The sequence below is a fragment of the Carex rostrata genome, chromosome 29 (genome assembly GCF_964058835.1).
Source record: "Carex rostrata chromosome 29, lpCarRost1.2, whole genome shotgun sequence".
In the NCBI taxonomy this organism is placed as follows: domain Eukaryota; kingdom Viridiplantae; phylum Streptophyta; class Magnoliopsida; order Poales; family Cyperaceae; genus Carex; species Carex rostrata.
In genome coordinates this window covers 2,780,739-2,799,342 of record NC_135946.1, presented here as the reverse complement: position 1 = coordinate 2,799,342, position 18,604 = coordinate 2,780,739, and the positions used below count along the sequence as shown (strand labels likewise).

The 18,604-nt window shown below is 40.2% G+C and overlaps 2 protein-coding genes and 1 pseudogene across 2 annotated transcripts; all 3 read left to right on the top strand.

Moving 5' to 3' along the window:
- Positions 1–12,380: 12,380 nt before the first annotated feature.
- LOC144546150 (T-complex protein 1 subunit delta pseudogene) lies at positions 12,381–13,104 on the top strand (annotated as a pseudogene).
- Positions 13,105–14,554: 1,450 nt separating this feature from the next.
- Positions 14,555–15,070, top strand: LOC144546149 (protein SRC2-like). The gene has a single exon (XM_078294676.1). The coding sequence runs from the start codon at positions 14,555–14,557 to the stop codon at positions 15,068–15,070; it is 516 nt and encodes a 171-aa protein (XP_078150802.1).
- Positions 15,071–17,696: 2,626 nt separating this feature from the next.
- On the top strand, positions 17,697–18,215 carry LOC144546148 (uncharacterized). The gene has a single exon (XM_078294675.1). The coding sequence runs from the start codon at positions 17,697–17,699 to the stop codon at positions 18,213–18,215; it is 519 nt and encodes a 172-aa protein (XP_078150801.1).
- Positions 18,216–18,604: the final 389 nt, after the last annotated feature.

Sequence of the window (18,604 nt, the reverse complement as noted above, 5' to 3'; positions counted from 1 at the left end):
TGTATGTGGGTGTGTGCTGGTGTGTGTGTGTGAGTGTGTGTCGGTATGGGTGTGGGTGAGTGTGTCTGTGTGTGTGCGTGGTTGTGTGCGTGTGTGTGTGTGCGCGTGTGTGTGCGTGTGCGTGTGTGTGGGGGTGTGAGTGTGTGGGTGTGTGGGTGTGTGCGTGTGTGCGTGTGCGGGTGTGCGTGTGTGTGTGCGTGTGTGTGTGTGCGCATGTGCGTGGGTGTGTGTGTGTGGGTGTGTGTGTTGGTGTGCGTGTGTGTGTGTGTTTGTGTGGGTGTGTGTGTGTGGGGGTGGGCACGCGATCCTAATGATTGACCTACAAGTGTGCTCCAAAAACCTTTAACTAGAGTGTTATATTAGGGTTTCAAATGTCGTATTATCTTTCCAAAAAGACACACACAACTAGAGTGCTCCATACACCATCAATTCGAGTGTTTTATTATTGTTGTAAATGTCATATTATCTTGGCATATAGAGACACTATGAGGGTGCTCTAAAATACCTTCAATTGGAGTGTTTTATTAGAGTTCGAAATGCCCTGTTATCATGCCATTTAGGGACACAACTAGATTTCACCAAACATCTTCATTTGAGTGTTTGTGTGTGTGTATCTGGGTGTGTGCTTGTGTGTGTGTGTGAGTGTGTGTCGGTGTGGGTGTGGGTGTGTGTGTCTGTGTGTGTGCGTGGTTGTGTGCGTGTGTGTGTGTGTGGGTGTGTGCGTGTGCGGGTGTCCGTGTGTGTGTGTGCGCGTGTGCGTGTGCGCGTGGGTGTGTGTGTGTGGGTGTGCGTGTGGGTTTGCGTCTGTGTGTGCATGTGTGTTTGCGTGTGTGTGTGTGCGCGCGATCCTAATGATTGACCTACAAGTGTGCTCCAAAAACCTTTAACTAGAGTGTTATAGTAGGGTTTCAAATGTCGTATTATCTTTCCAAAAAGACACAGACAACAAGAGTGCTCCATACACCATCAATTCGAGTGTTTTATTATTGTTGTAAATGCCATATTTTCTTGGCATATAGAGACACTATGAGGGTGCTCTAAAACACCTTCAATTGGAGTGTTTTATTAGGGTGCCAAATGCCCTGTTATCATACCATTTAGGGACACAACTAGATTGCACCAAACACCTTCATTTGAGTGTTTGTGTGTGTGTGTGTGTTTTTGTGTGTGTGTATGTGGGTGGGTGTGTGTTTGTGTGTGTGTGTGTGTTTGTGTGTGTGTATGTGTGTGGGTGTGTGTTTGTGTGTGTGTGGGTGTGTGTGTGTGTGTGTGGGTGTGCGTGGGTGTGTGCGTGTGTGTGTGCGTGTGTGTGGGTGGGTGCGTGTGCGTGCGTGTGCGTGCGTCAGAGTGTGTGCATGTGTGGGTGTGTGGGTGTGTGCGTGTGTGCGTGTGTGTGTGTGCGAGTGTGTGTATGCGGGTGTGCGTGTGTGTGCGTGTGTGTGCGTGTGTCTGTGTGCGTGTGGGTCTGTTTGTGCGGGTGTGTGTGCGCGTGTGCGTGTGTGGGTGGGTGTGTGTTTGTGTGTGTGTGGGTGTGGGTGTGGGTATGTGGGTGTGGGTGTGTGTGTGTGCGCGCGTGGGTCTGTGCATGTGTGTGCGTGTGTGTACGTGTGTGCGCGTGTGTGATTGTTATATTAGGGCTTTAAATGTCCTATTATCTTTCCAAAAAGACACACACAACTAGAGTGCTCCATACACCATCAATTCGAGTGTTTTATTATTGTTGTAAATGCCATATTATCCTGGCATATAGAGACACAATGAGCATGCTCTAAAACACCTTCAATTGGAGTGTTTTATTAGAGTTGCAAATGCGCTGTTATCATGCCATTTAGGGACACAACTAGATTGCACCAAACACCTTCATTTGAGTGTTTGTGTGTGTTTGTGTGTGTGTATGTGGGTGTGTGCTTGTGTTTGTGAGTGAGTGTGTGTCGGTGTGGGTGTGGGGGTGTGTGTCTGTGTGTGTGCGTGGGTCTGTGCGTGTGTTTGCGTGTGTGTGTGTGAGTGTGTGCGTGTGTGTGGGTGTGTGCGTGTGGGGGTGTGGGGGTGTGCGCGTGTGCGGGTTGGTGTGCGTGGGTGCGTGCGTGTGTGTGTGTGCGTGTGTGGGTGTGTTGGTGTGTGAGCGTGTTGGTGTGTGGGTGTGTGCGTTTGTGTGTGTGCGGGTGTGTGTGTGCGGGTGTGTGCGGGTGTGCGTGTGTGTGCGTGTGTGCGTGTGGGTGTGTGTGTGCGGGTGTGTGCGTGTGTGGGGTGTGGGTGTGCGTGTGCGTTTACGTGTGTGCACCGTAGCTCACTATGCTACCCATAGCACCCAATCCTTACTCATGTGTGTGTGTGTGTGTGTGTGTGTGGGTGTTTGTGTGTGTGTGTGTGGGTGTGTGTTTTTGTGTGTGTGTGTGTGGGTGTCGGTGTGTGGGTGTGTGTGTGTGTGTGTGTGTGTGTGTGTGTGTGGGTGGGTCTATGCGTGTGTGTGTGCGTGTGTGTACGTGTGTGCGCGAGTGTGAGTGTGATATTAGGGTTTTAAATGTCCTATTATCTTTCCAAAAAGACACACGCAACTAGAGTGCTCCATACACCATCAATTCGAGTGTTTTATTATTGTTGTAAATGCCATATTATCTTGGCATATAGAGACACTATGAGGATGCTCTAAAACACCTTCAATTGGAGTGTTTTATTAGAGTTCCAAATGCGCTGTTATCATGCCATTTAGGGACACAACTAGATTGCACCAAACACCTTCATTTGAGTGTTTGTGTGTGTGTGTGTGTGTTTGTGTGTGTGTATGTGGGTGGGTGTGTGTTTGTGTGTGTGTGTGTGTGTGTCGGTGTGGGTGTGGGTGGGTGTGTGTTTGTGTGTGTGTGTGTGTCGGTGTGGGGGTGTGTGTGTGTGTGTGTGCGTGGGTGTGTGCGTGTGTGTGTGCGTGTGTGTGGGTATGTGCGTGCGTGTGCGTGCGTCAGAGTGTGTGCATGTGTGGGTGTGTGGGTGTGTGCGTGTGTGTGTGTGCGAGTGTGTGTATGCGGGTGTGCGTGTGTGTGCGTGGGTGTGTGCTTGTGTGCGTGTGGGTGTATGTGTGCGGATGTGTGCGTGTGCATGTGTGGGTGGGTGTATGTGTGTGTGTGTGTGTGGGGGGGGGGGTGTGGGTGTGGGTATGTGGGTGTGGGTGTGTGTGTGCGCGTGGGTCTGTGCGTGTGTGTGTGTAAGTGTGCGCGCGTGTGTGAGTGTTATATTAGGGTTTCAAATGTCGTATTATCTTTCCAAAAAGAAACACATAAGTAGAGTGCTCCATACACCATCAATTCGAGTGTTTTATTATTGTTGTAAATGCCATATTATCTTGGCATATAGAGACACTAGGAGGATCATCTAAAACACCTTGAATTGGAGTGTTTTATTAGAGTTGCAAATGCGCTGTTATCATGCCATTTAGGGACACAACTAGATTGCACCAAACACCTTCATTTGAGTGTTTGTGTGTGTTTGTGTGTGTGTATGTGGGTGTGTGCTTGTGTGTGTGTGTGAGTGTGTGTCGGTGTGGGTGTGGGGGTGTGTCTGTGTGTGTGCGTGGGTGTGTGCGTGTGTGTGCGTGTGCGGGTGTGCGTGTGTGTGAGTGTGTGTGGGTGTGTGCGTGTGTGGGTGTGTGGGTGTGTGCGGGTGCGTGTGTGTGTGCGTGTGCGTGGGTGCGTGCGTGTGTGTGTGGGTGCGTGTCTGTGGGTGTGTGCGTGTGTGGGTGTGTTGGTGTGTGGGTGTGTGCGTTTGTGTGTGTGCGGGTGTGTGCGGGTGTGCGTGTGTGTGTGCGTGCGGGTGTGTGTGTGCGGGTGTGTGCGTGTGTGGGGTGTGTATGTGCGTGTGCGTTTGCGTGTGTGCGTGCGTGCACCGTAGCTCCCTATGCTACCCATAGCACCCAAGCCTTACTCTTGTGTGTGTGTGTGTCCGTGTGTGTGTCTGGGGGTGTTTGTGTGTGTGTGTGTGGGTGTGTGTTTTTGTGTGTGTGTGTGTGTGTGGGTGTGGGTGTCTGTGTGTGTGTGCGTGGGTCTGTGCGTGTGTGTGTGCGTGTGTGTGCGTGTGTGTACGTGTGCGCGCGTGTGTGAGTGTGATATTAGGGTTTTAAATGTCCTATTATCTTTCCAAAAAGACACACAACTAGAGTGCTCCATACACCATCAATTCGAGTGTTTTATTATTGTTGTAAATGTCATATTATCTTGTCATATAGAGACACTATGAGGGTGCTCTAAAACACCTTCAATTGGAGTGTTTTATTAGAGTTCCAAATGCCCTGTTATCATGCCATTTAGGGACATAACTAGATTGCACCAAACACCTTCATTTGAGTGTTTGTGTGTGTGTGTGTGTGTTTGTGTGTGTGTATGTGGGTGGGTGTGTGTTTGTGTGTGTGTGTGTGTGTGTCGGTGTGGGTGTGGGTGGGTGTGTGTTTGTGTGTGTGTGTGTGTCGGTGTGGGGGTGTGTGTGTGTGTGTGTGCGTGGGTGTGTGCGTGTGTGTGTGCGTGTGTGTGGGTATGTGCGTGCGTGTGCGTGCGTCAGAGTGTGTGCATGTGTGGGTGTGTGGGTGTGTGCGTGTGTGTGTGTGCGAGTGTGTGTATGCGGGTGTGCGTGTGTGTGCGTGGGTGTGTGCTTGTGTGCGTGTGGGTGTATGTGTGCGGATGTGTGCGTGTGCATGTGTGGGTGGGTGTGTGTGTGTGTGTGTGTGGGGGGGGGGGGGGTGTGGGTGTGGGTATGTGGGTGTGGGTGTGTGTGTGCGCGTGGGTCTGTGCGTGTGTGTGTGTAAGTGTGCGCGCGTGTGTGAGTGTTATATTAGGGTTTCAAATGTCGTATTATCTTTCCAAAAAGAAACACATAAGTAGAGTGCTCCATACACCATCAATTCGAGTGTTTTATTATTGTTGTAAATGCCATATTATCTTGGCATATAGAGACACTAGGAGGATCATCTAAAACACCTTGAATTGGAGTGTTTTATTAGAGTTGCAAATGCGCTGTTATCATGCCATTTAGGGACACAACTAGATTGCACCAAACACCTTCATTTGAGTGTTTGTGTGTGTTTGTGTGTGTGTATGTGGGTGTGTGCTTGTGTGTGTGTGTGAGTGTGTGTCGGTGTGGGTGTGGGGGTGTGTCTGTGTGTGTGCGTGGGTGTGTGCGTGTGTGTGCGTGTGCGGGTGTGCGTGTGTGTGAGTGTGTGTGGGTGTGTGCGTGTGTGGGTGTGTGGGTGTGTGCGGGTGCGTGTGTGTGTGCGTGTGCGTGGGTGCGTGCGTGTGTGTGTGGGTGCGTGTCTGTGGGTGTGTGCGTGTGTGGGTGTGTTGGTGTGTGGGTGTGTGCGTTTGTGTGTGTGCGGGTGTGTGCGGGTGTGCGTGTGTGTGTGCGTGCGGGTGTGTGTGTGCGGGTGTGTGCGTGTGTGGGGTGTGTATGTGCGTGTGCGTTTGCGTGTGTGCGTGCGTGCACCGTAGCTCCCTATGCTACCCATAGCACCCAAGCCTTACTCTTGTGTGTGTGTGTGTCCGTGTGTGTGTCTGTGTGTGTGTCTGGGGGTGTTTGTGTGTGTGTGTGTGGGTGTGTGTTTTTGTGTGTGTGTGTGTGTGTGGGTGTGGGTGTCTGTGTGTGTGTGCGTGGGTCTGTGCGTGTGTGTGTGCGTGTGTGTGCGTGTGTGTACGTGTGCGCGCGTGTGTGAGTGTGATATTAGGGTTTTAAATGTCCTATTATCTTTCCAAAAAGACACACAACTAGAGTGCTCCATACACCATCAATTCGAGTGTTTTATTATTGTTGTAAATGTCATATTATCTTGTCATATAGAGACACTATGAGGGTGCTCTAAAACACCTTCAATTGGAGTGTTTTATTAGAGTTCCAAATGCCCTGTTATCATGCCATTTAGGGACATAACTAGATTGCACCAAACACCTTCATTTGAGTGTTTGTGTGTGTTTGTGTGTGTGTGTGTGGGTGTGTGCTTGTGTGTGTGTGTGAGTTTGTGTCGGTGTGGGTGTGGGTGTGTGTGTCTGTGTGTGTGCGTGGTTGTGTGTGCGTGTGTGTGTGCGCGTGTGTGTGCGTGTGCGTGTGCGTGTGTGTGGGGGTGTGCGTGTGTGGGTGTGTGGGTGTGTGCGTGTGCGGGTGTGCGTGTGGGTGTGCGTGTGGGTGTGCGTGGGGGTGTGCGTGCGTGTGTGCGCGCGTGTGCGTGTGTGTGTGGGTGTGTGTGTGTGGGTGTGCGTGTGGGTGGGCGTGTGTGTGTGTGCATGTGTGTTTGTGCGTGTGTGTGTGTGTGGGTGTGCGTGCGATCCTAATGATTGACGTACAAGTGTGCTCCAAAAACCTTTAACTAGAGTGTTATATTAGGGTTTCAAATGTCGTATTATCTTTCCAAAAAGACACACATAAGTAGAGTGCTCCATACACCATCAATTCGAGTGTTTTATTATTGTTGTAAATGCCATATTATCTTGGCATATAGAGACACTATGAGGGTGCTCTAAAACACCTTCAATTGTAGTGTTTTATTAGGGTTCCAAATGCCCTGTTATCATGCCATTTAGGGACACAACTAGATTGCACCAAACACCTTCATTTGAGTGTTGTATTATGGTTGTAAATGTCCTTCTATCTTACCATATGGAGACACTACTAGAGTGCTCCAAACACCTTCAATTGGATTTTAGTATTAGTGTTGTAAATGCTCTATTATCTTGCCATATAAACACGCTACAAGAGCGCTCCAAACACTTTAAATTGGAGTGTTTTATTAGGGTTGTAGATGCCCTAATATTTTGCCTTCAGGAGACACTATTAAAGTGCTCCAAACACATTCAATTAGAGTGTTTTATTAGGGTTGTAAATGCCCTATAATCTTGCCATAGAGAGACACTACTAGAGTGCTTTAAACACTTTCAATTGGAGTGTTTTATTAGGGTTGGAAATGCCCTGTTATCTTGACTTCTGGAGACACTACAAGAGTGCTCCAAACACCTTCAATTGGAGTGTTGTATTAGGGTTGTAAAAGCCCTATTATCTTGCTATATAGAGACACTACTAGAGTGCTCCAAACACCTTAAATTGGAGTGTTATATTAGGGTTTCAAATGTCCTATTATCTTTACAAAAAGACACACTACTAGAGTGCTCGAAACACATTCAATTGGAGTGTTCTATTGGAGTTGTAAATTCACTATTTTCTTGCCATCTGGAGGCACTACACATAATTCCCTATTTACTAGAATGCAATATTATATCAAAGTTCATTTGATTATGACATAATTCATTTTTACATGATCATTCCACTTTTAGAACCAAGCTTGAAGCATGCGTTACACATAACAGCGCCTACATGCTTGAAGACTGTTCCGTATTTTTATCCATTTTCGCCTACAATTAATCGGTACTTCAAAACTTACTAATTTTAGCAAGTTGTCTAAAATCCAACTCAATTCCTTTCAACAATCTCATGATTATGGTCAGTTTTTGGTCTAACAATCCAAATTCATTAATTCCCAGCAATTAATACAATATGATGCAAATCAACACTTCAAAGCAATTCATATTTAAGTTTAAGATAATCAGACTGAAGCTTCTTATGATATCTCACTTATTCATGTAATAAAATGTAAGTCAAAACCAATTTCAAGAATTAAACTAGCAACTAAGCAATAGAACAAGCAACAATGAACATGCAAAGAATTAAAAGCATATGACTAATATTTATGTGCCACAAGTACTACAAGTACAATAAAGCAAACGACCCGTGCTATAGGTACAATACTTACATGTCATTGGCCAGCAAATTACCAGACTTGTTACTTCAAAGTTTCTTAAAATCCAATGCATTTCATATATATCAATTTAAATTTTCAAAACTGGATGTGTAGGACAAACCTCATTTAATTTCAGAATTTATTACATGAAAATATGGTCTTGCCTCATGTGAAATCTATGCTTTTAATTCATGCAATTAGAAACCATAACAAAAGTCGTTAACTACTACTTAGATGCAAATACAAGACCTACATGTATAATATTTCCCGTTATACACACGGTTTATCATTCATTTAATGGGTCTAATGTCTAAATGGTTCTTACATTCCTGTGCATAAAGCATTTTCTTCATAAATAAATTCTAAATCATAGTCATGTTCAGAACTATTATGATAACATGTGGTCAATATTTCACATGCTAAGTCACATAATGTATGCCATGCAAATATGGACCATAACTAATTAGATAAATCAATACGGCACACAAGCAAATAACAGTTCTAAAGAAAAAGTAAGAAACAACAAGCAGCCAAAGAAGCTCTTCACCACGGTCTCCTTCTTCTCGTCATTGTGTACGATTGCCGCAGCTCTCATTTCTTCTCTCATTTCCTCCACCATTTTTTTTTCTTCTTTTATTTTTCTTTTGATTCTCTTAATTTCGCATTCTTCTCTAATTTACCGCTCCCCTTTCTTTTGTTATTCTTCCGATGGAGGCCCTCGGACTCTCCAAGAAAAATGATTCAAGTTTCTTCATAGACTACAATTTTTATGTTTATTATTATATTATCCTTTCCAAGAGAGAGAATGAAATAGGTTGACCACCGAGCTAAGAAAATGATTATTATATTCATCTCAATGTGAAGCTATCCAAGGCAAATCAATTATTTTTCAGCCAAACTAAAATTTATGCGGTCATAGTAAAATAATTATTTTCTTTACTTTTGCTCTGAGACCCCCATAATATTTAAAATTAATATTTCCCCTACATAATTTTATTCTTTAAAATTTTCAGATGTTACAACCAGAACAAAATAAAAATATTTCAAGATGGAGGAAAACATGTATAATCCCATACGTGATTTTTAAATAATAAAATGTTAGACAGTTATTGAGATTAATTTACATAAATTCAAACTCAAGATTAATCTCACTCATGTTATATTTAATTTCTTTTTATAAATTTATACCAAATAAAATTTTCAAATATTAAAAACTGGGATGTTACACTATATAGGGACACTACTATAGTGCTTCAAACACCATCAAATGGAGGATTGTATTAGAGTTGTAAATGCCCCATTATCTTGCCATCTGGAAACAATACTAGGGTGCTTCAAACACCTTTAATTGGAGTGTTATATTAGGGTTGTAAATGCCCTATTATCTTGCCATACATGGACACTAATAGAGTGCTCCTAACACCTTCAATTGGAGTGTTGTATTAGGGTTGTGAATGCCTTATTATCTTGCCATATAGGGACACTACTAGTGTGCTCCAAACACCTTCAATTGGAGTATTGTATTAGGGTTGTAAATGTCCTATTATCTTGTCATCTGAAGACACTACGATAGTACTCCAAGCACCTTTAATTGGAGTGTTGTATTAGGGTTGTAAATGACCTATTATCTTGCCATATAGAGACACTACTAGAGTGCTCCAAACACCTTTAATTGGAGTGTTGTATTAAGGTTGTAAATATCATATTATCTTGCAATCCGGAGACACTACTAGATTGCTCCAAACACCTTCAATTTGAGAGTTGTATTAGGGGTATAAATGCCCTATTATGTTGCCATTTGGAGACACTACTAAAGTGCTCCAAACACCTTCTATTGGAGTGATGTATTAGGGCTGTAAATACCCAATTGAGATTGAGAGAATGAATTAAATTTGTGAAGGATGGGGGTGTATTTAAAGAGATTTGTTTGGGGGGAATAAAATTTGAATTTTAAAAATAAAAAAGGTTTTTTTTTTTTAAATTCAACGCGGGTATGGATTTGGGGGAAACCGAATTTGAATTTCTACCCAGGCACGGGTAAAGTGTAGGCGGGTATAGGTAACTGGGCACGGGTAGGCGGGTAAGGGTACATGGGTACACCGGTAGGTGGGTAATAAGGGTACACGGTCCGGGTGGGTAAGGATACACGGGTACAAGGGTAGGTGGGTAAGGGTACACCGGTAGACGGGTAGATTGTTCAGTCCGGGCGGGTATGGGTTCACAACGGACCGGGTAGTCACTGGTTTAATGGCAAAAAAACCAGTTTCGGCCCATTTTAACCCTTAATCGGGTTACCCGTGGACCCGTGCCAAACCCGGGCACGGTCCGGACCAGTCGGGTACGGGTCACGGGCGGACCGGGTTTGACCCGCCCGGGTAAATTCAAAACACTATGCCTACATGACCTAATCACGAGCTACAGGTGGAAGTGCCTACGTGATCAACTGAAATTCACAATTGGTTTTCAAGTCATGCGTTACAGGTGGAAGCGCCTACATGACATTGATTATGTGCTACCCGGATAATGGCGCCTACATGATCGTCAGGTTTTAACTAGACACTACCACGCAGTAGCATCTATAGGACTTCGATCATGTGCTACAGGTGGTAGCGCCTACATGATCGTCTGGTTCATATTTTAGACTCAACATAAGCTACCTAAAAGTAGCTAATACAAGAGTTGATCATGCGCTATCTGGAAATTGGTGCCTACATGATCTGACCACATGCTGTCCGACAATTGGTGCCTACGTGATCAACAGGTTTAGGTTCAATACTCAAGCATGCGCTACGAGGAATTTGCGCCTACATGCTTACGGTCATGCACTACCCGAAAATAATTGGCGCCTGTATAATAATCATATTTCAGAATTAAGGTTCAAGCATGCTCTACAGGTGGAAGCGCCTACATGCTTGAAGGTTACCCACCATACGTACCGTTTTGGCCTACAACTTATCTTTCAAAGATGTTACTTTAAAAATTCTGTAAATTGCCACAAATTTCATTTATGACAATCTCATATTTAAACATTTCACTTCAAAAATGTCAAACCCATTTTTATTCAAGATTCTTTTAAATCAAACTTCTATTTTGACCCAATTGCTTCCTATTATATCATACCCTAGACTTAGAATATATATTCATGCATAATCTATTTGCAACAAAATAATAATTCTAAATTTAGCTACAAATTTGTAAATTTTAGCACCATTCAAGAACTTAATTACGACTAATTAACAATCAAGCAAATAAGCAAGCAACAACAACAAGCAATGAATTGACAAGAAAACAACAACAATAAAATTAATTTGAGCAATCTGAGAATAACTCGAAATCCGCACTTTAGCAATGTTCAGATGATATGATAAGTGTGATGTTGTGATATGGATGCATCATACAATTCTACTTGATCCAATTGTGCAAGGTTCATGCCTATGTCGAATTATCGAAACTGAATCAATAGTTTAATGTTTTCTTGTATTAATTTAATTAACCAAAAGCCTCAAAACATACTAAATTCTTAAAATAGGTCCTTGTTATTGCTAGTGTTTTACAATAGACTATAAGGAACCATAACCAATTGGCACCGGAACACAAGATGGATGTAGAGAGAGTCCAGAATATGGATTAGATCGGAAAATAGTTAATATAATTATATAATTTATAGGAATAACAAAATGAGAGTTAAACTATAACTTAATCAAGATAGTGAATGAACAAATTAGTACAATAATTTCAATTCGAGTACTCATGAATGAAAACCACAAGAATTAGAAAACAAAATAAAGAACAAGGCATAGGTCTTGCATGCAATTCATATGCCTCACAAATAAAAAGAACGTACAAGGGAGATTGTTAATGTACTACCGAAAATTTCTCCAATTGGTTACGAGAGAGAGCCAATCAACCTCGATAGGTACTGTCAACATCTTCGTCTCTTTTGTCTCCTTCGTCACCTTCGTCTCCTTTATATCCTCTATCTCTTCTCGCTTTCCTCTTTTATTATCCCTCAATTTCTACATTGTCTCCCCGACATTTCCAAGGCAACGGTTGCGGATATAACGAGAAACAAGAAGAAAGAAAAGGATGATTACATGAATTGGGTAATGTTTGCATTTTAATCCTAAGACTTTCTATAATTATTACTTGAATAAGAAGGAAATAAATAATAGATAGAGGGGAGTGAAAAAAAAATGAGAAGGTGATTATGCGGACTCCACAACTGAAATTATCAAAAGTGAATAAATTTTGTGGAAGGATTTATGAGGGAAAGTTAGTCGGATTTGGTAAATAATGACATGTGGATGACATGTGTCCTTTCATGCCAATTTTGAAGATAAATATGTTATCAATTATTCTTATTTCATGAATTGGTACATTTTTATAATGCCATGTTAGAATAAAACTTGACACTTTTAAAGTCTTAAGTTTTTCATTAACATTATATTACATTTAATTAGGTACAATACATTCAGAATGTCTGTTTATAATTTCATATGTATTTTATTGTAATAATTAAAACCACTTTACTTCAAGTTATAAACTTAACTTTGTGTTCGAAAATTGGAATGTTACACTATGTTATTAATTAGGGAAATTTTTTTTTATGCCACTTCAAAACATGGAATTTAGAAATTTGCCACTCCAAAATCTTAAATTAGGTAATTGCCACTCCAAAATCATTATATTTAACAAATTGTCACAATTATACATATAATTCAGATATTTGATTAATTTTTTTCTAAAAATTCAACAAATTTCAATATTGACCAAAATACCCCTCTCATTCTTAACATCAATTACCAGTATCACAACAGATAGGAAAACAGAATTCGTACGGTTCACAAGTTACCAATCTCCACAACAAGACAGAGGGGCAATTTGCACCATACAACAATTCACAAAGGCATCAGACGGAGAAAAATGAAATAAGCCTTTATTGAAGAAAAAGGCCAGCTGCTCACCTCACTGCTGTTGCTGATTCCCTTCACAAGCTTTCTCAAAAAGCTATCTCCATCCTTCGATCGATCTCCATCCCAGTTGACCTCTCTGACCGTGACACTTTGATTAAATCTGCCTCAACCGCCTTAAACTCCAAGGTCGTATCAAACTACTCCTCCCTTCTCTCTCCTCTTGCTGTCGATTCAGTTCTTTCCATCCTCGACCCGAATAACCCTTCGCTCGTCGACCTTTGGGATATTAAAGTAATCAGAAAGTCGGGTGGTACAGTTGATGATAGCGAACTCATCAAGGGGCTAGTGTTCGATAAAAAGGCCAGTCATGTCGCTGGTGTTCGACGAAGAAAAGGGTGGCGAGGAGAAGAATTTAAGGGGTTCATCAATTGAAGTGTTGCACCCTTTATTTGTCGTCAATAGGAGAAGATGGCTTGACAGAGAAGAATTTAAGAGGGTACTAGAGAGACCAGTTGGATTAGGGGTCCAATTGAAGGGTAGTTTTAGAAATACCAAAATATATTTTATTATACACTACTTTTCAGCAAATTTTAATCAAATATCTGAATTATATGTATAATTGTGACAATTTTCTAAATATAATGATTTGGAGTGAGAATTAGCCAATTTAAAACTTTGGGGTGACAAATTCCTAAATTTCATGTTTTAGAGTGACATAAAAAAAAATTTCTCTATTAATTATGTGATGGATATACTATAAGAAGAGATAGCATGTCATCTTCTTCTTGAACCTTATGATAATATATGAATGTTTCTTATATTTTCTCTTATGATTTCTCTCTTTTTGTATTGATTCTCTTCCTAAATTGTTTAATACCTCACTAAATTAAACAAAACCTGTACAAGCGGAGTAGAGTTTGGGATGTGGTGTCGTCAGTATCCCTCTAAAATATTTTATAGAGGTTATTTGATGATGGACTTTAGTTGGGAGGTCCTCCCTTAAAATTGTATTGATGGCTTTGTCATTATCACACGGTCTTGAAAACCTTTTTATATAGGCCTCAGTAACCTTTTCACGCTTGGTGGCTACCATGAAAGAACCATTAATTGTTATTATTTTTTAGGGAGGACCTTGGCAGATGCAATGTTTGAGATGAAAGAACCAACATGGAAATATTTAAAATTTCTGCAATTTTTCTACATTTCAAGACTTCCATGGAGCAATGTTTGACCCTGTCCGATTGTGCATCCCAAAACACTGTGATGAGTATCGAGAGATATCACAAACCAATCACACGACTTTGAGACGATTTCAACTCATTAATCTTCAATAAGAACATGCATGATGACACATGCAGCGAGATGATATGATATAAATATTTTAGTTTCGTTGACGCTAAATATAAGGTGTTAGTTCTGCTGCTATGTTAAAAATCAACAAGTTAACAACTTTAATATATACTCACAATATATGTAACTCGTATGCTAATATGAAAATGTAATATAAATAAAATGTATAGATAACAGAAGTTAGAACATTTCAAAGAAGAGTCTTTGTTAGATCGAAGACCATTTCTCACACTCAAAAGAATAGTTGAACAGTATAATAATAGAATAGAAGAATAGAATAATCTTTTGACTTTTTCTTAGAAGATCATATATCATTCTCATTCTCACTCTATATATACTCACATAATTTTCCAGGATAGAATACAAGAATCAATATTGTTTGTTAGAAGACCATTAATTCTTCTTTTGCTTTTAATTTTCAGTTGAATGCATGCAGTGCAAGTGTGGCTGTATACATAAATAACTTGAGAAAGGGTAAAGAGCCAGCAGACTTAACCATACATCTCATTACTTGAAACTTGAAAGAGCAGCCATGGGAAGAAGAGGCCTAGACATCGTTCTAATCTCTGCTGAATCCCTGACGAGACTAAACCCCGGCACCCCAATGGTCATCCATGCCCAGGCGTACATCACTAAACACTCCAAGCCGGTGCAGCTTCAGCCCACATCAGCTGATGCTGTAGGGGATGTGAACCCAAAATGGGACTATCCCCTCAGCTTCATTCTGCAGTGCTCCTCTAGAGGCAGCACATCACCTGAATCCCTCATCATCGAGCTGATCACCAAAATAGATGATGTCGAATCTCTCCAGGTCATCGGCAAGTCGGAAATCCCCTTGGTGAGTTTACTCGCATCGGCCGGTAAGGGGGAAACCGCTCCGGTCAACTACTCATGTCCTGTGAGCACCGGAGGCTGCCTCAACTTCTCCTACAAGCTCGGATCCTACAGAAGCACAGCTGCTAGGATTGGCAGAAAAGCTGCACTGATTGCCTTGGATGTCACTTTAGAGAGCACCATTGGCGTTGGAGTCAGCCACTTATTTGGATGATGCTCGCAATAATTCATTAAATTACTGATTATGTTTAAGATATTGAGTCAACGATTTACAATTATATGAATATGTAGGTAATTTTGTCACATATTGTTCTTATATAATTTGGAGGTAATTTTGTAGGTAATTTGGTAGGTAATGTTGTCTGTAATTTTATTGTTCCTTTATAATTTGTAGGTAATTTACTCACATACTATTATTATTATTATTATTATTATTATTATTGTTATTGTTATTATTATTGTTATTATTATAATTAGTATTATATACATTTTTTTGTTGTGTTCCTAGTACGACGATCGACATAAGCATTCGGCAGACAATAATTAGAAAAATATGCCTTACAAGACCACTTATATATATAGTCACCTCTATATACACAATAATATATAACAAATAAGCATGGCTAGCAGTCTGTTAATTCGGAGTAATAAACTTCAGGTACAAACAAGTGTTTCTTATATATATTCTGGGCATGCTAAGAAAACTTAAATCCATTGAATGTTGAACCTCTAACATTTGATTTAAGTGTGCTTTAATTTATTTTTAGAATTTAGCACGTGCAATTAATGAGATATTGTGGATTGGAAGAATATTATATATGTGGTTATTATTATTATCACAATTATTCTTAATATTTGGTTCAATAATGTTATTATTCAGTTTATAAGGTATATTTATTATTATTATCATTTCATAGGATCAATGTATGTATAATTTGACCAGGCACAAAATTTACAAAAACCGAATAGTTTAACACAATGGCTATGAAGGGCCTTTAAATTGCTTTACTAATTAAAATTTTGCACTTTACTACGTTGCTGTATCCACTAGGGGCTACAAACTCAAGTGAACATTTATTTTTTTTTTATCACCAGGATGGATTCTAGATTAAAGCTTTTACAAAATTAAAATTCAATTAAATTTCAATATACATAATTAAAAATTTTAAAATTATAGAGATGACTAAGCATCCATCTAAAATTATAGAGGTTATTTGATGATGAATTTAAGTTGGGATCGATATCGGACTTAAATTGTATTATTGGCTTTGTCATTAACACACGGTCTTGAAAGCCTTTTTAAATATATGTATATATATATATATAAAGGCCTCTGTAACTTTTTCACGCTTGGTGGCTACCTTGAAAGAACCAGTATTATTATTATTTAGGAAGGACCTTGACAGATACAATGTTTGAGATGAAAGAACCAACATGGAAATATTTATAATTTCTGCAATTTTTCTACATTTGTTTGACCCTGTCCGATTGTGCATCCCAAAACACTGCATGATGATTGATGATAAATCATGGAGTGTTTTGGGATGCACAATAGGACAGGGTCAAACAAATGTAGAAAAATTGCAGAAATTTTAATGAGAACACTGCATGATGACGCATGCAGCGAGATGATATGCTTATGATATATTATTAAATTAATATTTTAGTTTCGTTGACCCTAAATATAAGGTGTTGGTCCTGCTGCTATGTCAAAAGTCAACAAGTTAACAACTTTAATCTACACTCACAAATTGAAATCTGAAAATTTCTTGTATTTAACTCGTATTCTCATATGAAAATATAATACAAATAAAAATATAAAATATTATAAAGTCATTCAAACTAAACTGTTGAAATTTTCAAATTGTTTGATGTGAGATCGACTAAACGTCATTCAAAAAGTATTTACCCTGGCTATATTTTTTTATGTTTTAATGTAAAAGTGTTTAACAGTGTCAGTATTGTCGTGAAGACTGTCGTCGGTATATAATTAAATGTCACTTGCCAAACAAGTATATATGGTTTCTTTGATGTGTATGAAAGAATCATCTACTAGAATATATATGGCTTCTTTATTACCATGGATATAATATCTTAACCTCGTGGTCATGGTAATAATTCCGTCGTGACTTCATCTATCTCCTTCAATTACCCACCGTATTATTTATGTTTTTAATCAACAGTTTTAAAACTAATTATAGTAGTTGTATGTTATTTTCTCATGACTTCATCATTTCATTTTGGCGCCTTAGCCCTTAGCTTTGGAGTATCTTCATCCTCCATCCTGGCTATCGGGCTTAAGATCACAAATTTATACTGATCTCAACCGGAGTGCTAACGGGATTAAGATCACAAATTGGTGTCTCTGTCTCCGTCTCTATCTGTCTCATGGAGTATTTTGACCGTCATATTGCTCGGTTACATAACTTTTGGAATTGAAATATCAGCAAAGTAAACGTCCTAAGTTATTGAATTAACAAATCAAAATGTAGTGATAACTGAAGTTAGAACATTTCAAAGAAGAGACTTTGTTAGAAGACCATTTCTCACACTCAAAGAATAGTAAAATAGTATAATAATAGGATACATGAATAGAATAATCTTTTGACTTTTTCTTAGAAGACCATGTATCATTCTCATTTTCACTCTATATATCATCACAAAATTTGACAGGATACAATACAAGAATCAATATTGTCTTGTTGGAAGACCATTAATGCATTCAGTGTAAGTGAGGTTGTATATATAAATAACTTGAGAAAGGGTAAAGAGCCAGCCAGACTTAACCACATATCTTTACTTGAAAATTTAGTGGAAATTTGAAACTTGAAAGAGCAGCCATGGGCAGGAGAAGCCTAGACATAGTTCTAATCTCTTCCAAATCTCTGACGAGACAAAACCCCGACACCACAATGATCGTCCATGCCCAGGCTTACATCACTAAACACTCCAAGCCAGAGCAGCTTCAGTGCACTACAGCTGATCCTGTAGGGGATGTGAACCCGAAATGGGACTATCCCCTCAGCTTCAATCTGCATTGCTCCTCTGGAGGTAGCACATCTCCCGAATCCCTCATCATCGAGCTGCTCACCAAAATACCCGATGAAGAAACTCTCCAGGTCATCGGCAGGTCGGAAATCTCCCTGGTGAGTTTCCTCGCTTTGGCTGGTAAGGGGGAAACCGCTCCGGTCAACTACTCATGTCCTGTGAGCACCGGAGGCTGCCTGAACTTCTCCTACAAGCTTGGATCCTACAGAAGCACAGCTGCTAAGATTTGCAGAAAAGCTGCACTGATTGCCTTGGATGTCACTTTAGAGAGCACCATTGGCGTTGGAGTCAGCAACTTATTTGGGGGATGACGAAAATAATTCAATAAATGACTGACTAGGTTTAACTTGTAGGTAATTGTTTCACATATTATTCCTATATAATTTGTAGGTAATTTTGTAGGTAATTTGGTAGGTAATGTTATCTGTAATTTTATTGTTCCTTTCTAATTTGTAGGTAATTTTGTCACATATTATTATTATTATTGTTGTTGTTAATATTGTTGTTGTCGTCGTGGTGGTTGTCATCAGCTTAATGCAAGTATATTTGACCAGGCACAAAATTTATAAAAGCCGAATAGTTTAACAATGACAATGAAGGGACTTTCAATTGCTTTACTTTAAATTTTGCACTTTGTTCGTTGCTCTATCCACTACGGCCTTCAAGTTCAAGTGAACATTTTTTTTTTTTTATGAGCAGG

What these genes read in the sequence shown, in the direction of transcription:
- LOC144546149 (XM_078294676.1), top strand. Translation starts at nt 14,555, where the DNA reads ATGGGAAGAAGAGGCCTAGACATCGTTCTAATCTCTGCTGAATCCCTG.
- LOC144546148 (XM_078294675.1), top strand. Translation starts at nt 17,697, where the DNA reads ATGGGCAGGAGAAGCCTAGACATAGTTCTAATCTCTTCCAAATCTCTG.